The 7,569-nt window shown below is 47.6% G+C and overlaps 1 protein-coding gene across 2 annotated transcripts in view; it reads right to left on the reverse strand.

The window, feature by feature from the left end:
- Nucleotides 1-7,266, reverse strand: part of LOC144154957 (tolloid-like protein 1) — a 68,332-nt gene extending 61,066 nt beyond the window's left edge. Inside the window, exon 1 of one of the 2 annotated variants that reach the window (XM_077686113.1) lies at nucleotides 6,925-7,266. In XM_077686113.1, coding sequence (XP_077542239.1) covers nucleotides 6,925-7,029 — 105 coding nt within the window. In that variant the 5' untranslated portion in view covers nucleotides 7,030-7,266. The remainder of the gene's footprint in view (nucleotides 1-6,924) is intronic. The other variant, XM_077686114.1, reaches the window with a different exon arrangement.
- Between the last annotated feature and the right edge of the window lie 303 nt (nucleotides 7,267-7,569).

The following is a 7,569-nucleotide window of genomic DNA, read 5'->3' on the forward strand; positions in this document are numbered from 1 at the left end:
TCTAACTTCAGCTGAATGCTACATTTTGAAATTGTGCGTTTAACTGTTGAACATATTTGCTCAGACACGTTTTACAACACCCGTGTCTAGATTTATGACCGTTAAATTTATAAAACGAGGATCCGGTTTCATAAATTTAAAATAGGTATTTTAGATGCAACGCATCTCTTTAACTCGCCTTGTCCCGCGTCGTTGTCGCGGCGTAGTCCGCATCCCTCCCCCATTCTCCTCGCCGCGGCAGCTGCGCGCTCCGCCGCTCTCACCGCAGCGCCATCTGTGCGTCACCGCGGTCAGCGCGCAGCTTGCGTTCGGCTGCGCTCGCTCCCGCGCCGTGCCAGCTGTGCGTTAGCGCGCAGCTTGCGCTCGGTTAAAAAATTTACACCATCTTCCCGCGAGGGGGACCACGGGGTTGATGCGACGCATCGGGGGTGAACATGCTGCGTAAATAGGATACACAACAACAGCAATCCACACGCTGACATCGCTAACATAACGGAAACGCAACGGCAACCCCGATGCGTCGCATCTACCCCATGGTTCCCCTGGCGGGAAAATGGTGTAATTTTTTTTTGTAGTTGACCACGCTAAAGTTTCTTTCATCCTGTTTATCGGATGCTGAGGTTGGCTACAGAATTGCTGCTTTAGTTGATAGTTGCACAGAAGATAAATGCGAAACGAACAATATAAAAAAAACTGTCCAAAAGCGGGCATTTCAGAAACGAGAGAGAGGCAGAGCGAAAATCACAAGATCGCATTGTTTATTTAAGGTCGCTGAAGTTTAGCTGGCCAACGATCATCGGAGTTGTCTTTGCGTGTCTCCAAACGGAGTTTTGCGCAAGAGCAAGATACTCCATATTCCGATTTTCCCAATGCCCCATAGCTCACCAACTTTTACTTTGAACTATTCCTGCAATGCGACATTCCGCGCCCGCTCCAATGACCGAGTTGAAATATGCAACCAGAGTAACAATATGTAAGAATACAAAATGTGACGACAGGCGTATTCACAAACGCGCAAGCGCACACAAGCCTTCTTGTAGTACCCTCCTCACACGAGTGATAAGGACGTGACACGACACCATCCCGCTGCCCAGGAGGAACAATTGCTTGCAACTATACTTTATACTGTCCATATTCATCGTCACTGACTCTGGTAGAGAGCTGAATCGGGCTTACGTACACATTCCTGAGAAGCTGGATGAAGCATCGCTGATTCTGACGAGGAGCGCGCGGAACCCAATCGATGTCACCGATCATTCCGCACACCCTCGTTAATAAGGATCATGTCATCCCCAATTAGTGAGCACGGAAGTCATGACGATGGCTGTGACGATGCATTGTGACGTACGTTGATTGATTGTAGGGTTTAACGCGCCGACGCAACGCAGGGGATGATGCGCACCATAGTGGAGGGCTCCGGATTGATTTCGACCACCTGGAGATCTTTAACGTGCGCCGAAATCTCGTACACATGGGCGTTTTTGCTTTTCGCCTCCATCAGAAAAGCGGCCGCCATGGCCGGGAATCGAACTCGCGCATTATGACGTATGTACGTACGCAGTTATGTATGTATGGGCAGCATCTCATTTTCTTAGAATCAGTCATACGGGACAAGCCAGAGTAAAATACTCCTCCAAGAACCGACATACTAGTTGCAATAACGCCAGTCATGAGAAGAACATGAAGTCATTTTTTTTGCCTTTTTTTTTGCAATATTTCCAGGCTTTAGTTGGTCACACGGCCTCCGTACGTCGGGATTTGGAGACGCATGTGCAACAGTGAGTGTTCACAAAACTTTCGATTATTTTCTGTGTTTTAACAGCTGCTCGTGCATTCCTGATCGTTGATTTCTTGATATGACTGCTCATGTGGCTATCGATTTCTTCTAATAATCTGTTTTGACCATCCTGACTGACGTTTCTTTTGGACTTCTGTCTGATTGGGCGCAAGGATTTTTAGAACGTGGCCAATAAACGCATCCACCACTAATACTTAGATTAGGTGACCCCGAATTACCGTAGCCAATATTACTGCTCTTCGTGCACCAGATAACTTACAAGCTCCCTGAAAAGATTTTTTCCCTCTCTTTCGCTTGTCTTCAGGGTCTGGGCATTGCTCGCATGCTTGAGTGACGTTACAACAGCCCTTATTCGCCGGCTTCCTTTCAGCAATAAACGCATTCGAAATTCACTTAAAAGAAAATCGCTACAAAACCAAGCACAGACTGGAAACGTATCTGCCGCAGCGAGAAAATCACGCAGTGCCACTCCGTGCTGGCGATAACCATAGCTTTTGAAGTGCTATCAGGCGCAAAGGAACGATTGAAAGCGTTTATCATCAGTGCGACAGGATCCTTTTGAAAATGTCCGTTGGTCTGCTTTACTACAGTTCATATGAGTGACCAATAGTAGGCCAAAACCGCCGCGGTGGCTCAGTGGCTAAGACGTTGCGCTGCTGAGCACGAGGTCACGGGTTCGATTCCAGGCCGCGGCGGCCGCTTTTCTGATGGAGGCGAAAAGCAAAAACATCCGTGTGTACGAGATTTCGGCGCGCGTTAAAGATCCCCAGGTGGTCAAAATTAATCCGGAGCCCTCCACTACGGCGAGCCTCATCGCCTGCGTTGCGTCGGCGCGTTAAACCTTACAATCAATCCATCAATAGTAGGACAAGGACGAGTACCAGTGTACGGTTTGACCCGAAAAATGTGGTTTGTACTGAGACGTTATACGCAATGCGAACATGACATTTTTTTGCACTGCGTGGCGAGACAGCACAGGGAAGTTTTTGAGCCGAATTTTATAGATTGATTGTAGGGTTTAACGGGCCGACGCAACGCAGGCGATGAGGCGCGCCGTAGTGGAGGGTTCCGGATTAATTTCGACCACCTGGGGATATTTAACGTGCGCCGAAATCTCGTACACACCGGCGTTTTTGCTTTTCGCCTCCATCAGAAAAGCGGCCTCCGCGGCCGGGAATCGAGCCCGCGACCTCGTGCTCAGCAGCGCAGCCGAATTTTATATCTGGCCTAGTTATTCGTCAAATTTGCTCTCTTGGACTCAACGATTCGGGTGTATTGTGGCGAAGCAGACCCATACAGCGTTTTATTGTGTTGCTTCTACGCCATGGAGGAAGAAAAAGCGTTTTTGATTTGTTTGATTTAAATTAGACTTCTATGCGGATTCGTGGGTCATTGGCCGACCATTTTATTGCAAGTATTTTGTAAGTCTGGAAGCTCGCCACAAAGGTATTACGAATGTTCTGAGAACGAGGCTTCAGTCGACGAAATGAATAGCCGATTTCCCGTGCCAGCAAACGCGTCATGCTAAGTGTGCTGCAATTTACTAGTCCATTGCCGCACTTAACTTGCGAATGAAAAAAAAAAGTAGTATGGACATTAAGATAAGTATCGATGCAGTTTTGTTCATTAATTTTGACACCAGCAGTTCAAAAAAAAAATCGACACACGGTACTCGTATATCGGGTCATGGCTCTTCGCGCTGCATAAAACTTAAGCGCGCCAAATTCGCTGGCTTGAATAACGATAAGGACTGATAAGTCTCTATTAACCGCTATCAAAGATGTACGGCTTTTTCCCCAATGCCCCCTAACGACCAGTCACTTAGATCACGACTGCGAAGTGGGCCAGTGGCGACAGCGAACACACGATTTAACTCGAAAATTGTGGTCTCGGCTTTGACATATAGCGCAATGAAAATATAAATTTGCCATTGGACGGTGTCACAGGGCGGATCTCGTGTTTAAGTTAAATTACACGTTGCGCCTCGCTATTCGTCAAATGGTCACATTTGTTCGCTTCAGTGCAGCGACTGTCCACTCAGATATACGTACACTGTGGTGAAGAGAAGCCACGGAATTTTGCGCCCCGTGTAAGACATTTTATTTCAGTATCTCCAGACGACCACTAACTGCAATGAGCGTATCAAACTCGACGAATCTGCGATTCGGCTCAATAGCGCGATCATTACGGCGTTTAACAATTAAAATGTGCCTTGTGAGGTGGCGCTGAGGAATGCAAACATTTTTTATTGCACAATGTCACAGCGCACACTGCATTTATGAGCCAAACCGTATGCAGTGCCTCGTCATTTGCTACGCTCTTCATACTTACTGTCTTCAGGACACGTTTCAATGCACCAGACACCTGGTATTGCTCCGGAATGAGGCATCAATGCGTTATTAGACATGAAGCTTTCTTTGAGCGATGATTACCTCAAGTTGGTTACCTTAAGAAAATTCCGTAAAATAATGTGCTGGCATCTTGTGTTGGCTGGTTTAAACAGCCGGATCTTAGAGGTCAGTTGGTCTTCAAGCAGTTAATTATTTAATTGAAAACTACGCTTTTTTCTTCTTAACGGAATGAGCGCTTTTTTCGTTTGTTAGCCACTTTTTCGTGTGGTGAAGCCAGCCAAGTGGTGCTATAGCACCTCTTTTTTTTTCTTACCTACTAAGTTTGTATAAAAAGAAAACTTGAATAAACGTCTGATTGAAACATATTGCATTATGCTGTGCAAAGTATATCACGCAGTGAACCTTGGACAAGAATAAATAAAACTGTTTTGGCGATGACGTGCAAATAAAATCGCATAATTTCGGCTTAGCCATTGAGGCCCATCTGGAAGGAAGTATCAAGAACTTCACCGCTGATCTGGCCACTGGCAATACATTTCCAACTCCTTGCGTGGCCTCACTTCTTGTTTTTTTTTTGTTTGTTTCTTTTTTTTTTTTTTTTTTTTTTTTGCTTATGCCGAATCGACAACTGTACTCAAAGAAGAAGCCGCAGGTGGGCTACACCACAACGCTTCAGAACAGTGAGTCAGCGTGACCAAATGCGCGAAGTTGTCGAATGACGAGGTCCATGGCATGCTATTTTAGTAAAAAAAAAAAAGAATCTGTGCAGGGACGACAGCGCAAGACGTACCCAAATCGCATGCCATGGGCCTCGTCATTGAACAAATTTCGTACATTTAGTTGCGCAGACTCGTTGTTCCGAATTCTGCGGTGTAGCCGGCCTGCGGCTATTTCTTAGACCGTGAGGGTGCGAATTTCAAAAGAATTTCTTCCAAAATAGCATTCTCGTCTATCAATACGCACCGGAAAGCTGTACTTGTTAAGAAAAACAAAATTGTAGGATCTTCTGAATGGGAATTGTCAGACAGTGGGGAGGCATTCTTTTCAGGGGTCCATTTACGCACATACACGTTTACTTATGTCTGCCTTGGAGGCCCTAAGCTTTTGGAATATCTTGATGGTAGCGCACTTACACACGGACACTAAGAAAAGAGACTTTCTCAGTGTCCGTGTGTAAGTGCGTTAGCGGCTGCCAGCAAGATGTTCCAAGTCCAATACCAACTAGCCCAGCTGTCGCTTCTTCTGCAGTATAGGCCCTGGAAGCTCTATGTCTTTTTATTATGGAGTTTTTTTATTAAATAATAAGTCTCATAATAATAAAAAGCTCTAAGGCCTTTTATTAAATACCTCATACTGGCCGTTTATAAGTATGGAGCGGATCTTGTCACTGTTACGGACAGACACATGGACATATATTTCTGGCGGGAGTCACCTAAGAATACCTACGCATTAAATGTAACGACCTGAGATAAACCACAGGCGTTGCGAAATATTTATGTTGAAACTACGTGTCGTCCACCCGAGGAGCCCTATATTTCCAACTCGTTCGCTTGGACTCACCCCGTAATTAGGTGAAAGATGTCGTCGGAACAAAGACGAAAAAAGGTACGACGCATACAATGGGATCTGTCGTCACATTTCAAGAACCTGGAACAAAATTTATGCCGAGCACACGGCTAAAATAAAATGCTCGTAAAGGAAGGGGGAACATTTGAGAGCCTCGCCTGTTTACAGCAAATGTGCGTCGTTTACGTTGTGACGCTAAGTGCGCTTGCGGATGGTGGCGCGGTTTTATATTGCAGTAGATTGATCGCACCTGTCTTTGATCGTATCATTTGAGCATAATAAACACTTATGTGAATTACTGGCAACAAAAATAAGGAAAATAAAATAGAGAAGTAAAGACTAATTTTTTATTCCACTTTTAACGGATCGTTAAGGTAACAATATTCTGCGCAGTCCAAGGAGGTCTCATGAAAAAAAAATCCGCGTTGTGGGAGTTTTTCTTAAACGTATCAATTAGCGAGGAACATTGCATCTATAAATGACCCACGGCGGCAATGTTTATGGCGAGGTTGTGGATATCCACAGAAAATGCATACAATGCCATGAAACATATTTAGAAAGGGACGTACATGAACAGAGGGCAATAATAAGCCATCATCCTTTTTTGTTACATATTCGACACTTACTCCGGTATAAGAAGTTCTCTAAGGAATCGCCTTCTTTCCTCAACAGCATATATTATATCTACCTACCGAGAGGCCATTTGCAGAGTTGTTATGACGCTGGCGTCACTACATGAATAACATTTAAGCACGAAGCGTTCGATAATTGTTCGAGCTTCAAGCAGAAATTCCCGTTCATTCATTGCCATTTGTGAATCCATAAAGTTCTGCTTTTTTTAAAAGAACGAATTGCCGGTCAGGAGCCAAGACCGAACGTCGTCGCAATAATGAGCCCCGGAATGTAAGCGCAATGGCACGCCGTCATAAACGTCCTTTCCGCAGTAAAGGGGGGAATGGCTTCCAATTAGCGCTTGCACTTGGAATCGTGCATGGAAAGAAAATGAACGCTGTGCATGTCAGATATAATAATGACCGTTGAGCAAAGGCTAGGCGCTGGCGAATTACAGCGCGAGGAAACGCAGCACAAGCAGTGCGGGATGACGTGCATGGCGTGGATGCCAGGTGCTCGTCCGGCATCCACGCCGCGTGCCCCACGAAGCTCATACGCGGTGGTTTCGGATGCGAGGCGCGTCCCGGGCCGACTCACCGCGTGCAGCAGGGCTCCTCGCTCGACGCCCGTGGTGTTGAGCGCGGCGGCCGCCGTGAGCAGCAGCAGCGGCCAGGCAGCAGCAGCACGTGCATCCGTCAGCATGTTGGGCGAGTGTCTGCGGTCCGGGGCCCCGTGTCGGGCATGAGCGCGCCGCCGAGAGCTGCGGCCGCTTTCCGGCGCCTATTCATCGGCGCGCGTTGCGAGCTGGCGGCCACGGAGAGGGGGTTGACAGGCCCTCGCTCCGTGGTCAGCACCGCCAACTGGTTCTCATTGTCTTATGCGCCGGAGGCGGCGGCGGCAAAGGGCGCTCCTAAGACGCTCCAGGCGCCTCTGTAAACGCCGCTGACGACGGCCGGCCGGACATGTTGACGCTCGCGATTCACGCCGACTGCGCCACGCTCTGCCGCTAATGGCTAATGGCCACGAGCGGCGGCCGCGCCACGCGCGATCACTTCTCCCCGCCGGTGTCACCGCGGGGAAGAAGCGTTGGCGCGCTCCACTGTGCACGGTGGGAGTAAATGTGTCCGAGCACGGCTGCACGGACGTTTCTCGCTTCTCTCGGTGATGGCGCACTTCGTTCCGACCTTGTGGCGAAGGTGCTGGACGAATTTGGTGGCCTGAGACCGCATGCTGTTCAATGCA

The sequence above is a fragment of the Haemaphysalis longicornis genome, unplaced genomic scaffold (genome assembly GCF_048455015.1).
Source record: "Haemaphysalis longicornis isolate Haplotype H1 unplaced genomic scaffold, Haemaphysalis longicornis Haplotype H1 scaffold_1, whole genome shotgun sequence".
NCBI classification, from domain to species: domain Eukaryota; kingdom Metazoa; phylum Arthropoda; class Arachnida; order Ixodida; family Ixodidae; genus Haemaphysalis; species Haemaphysalis longicornis.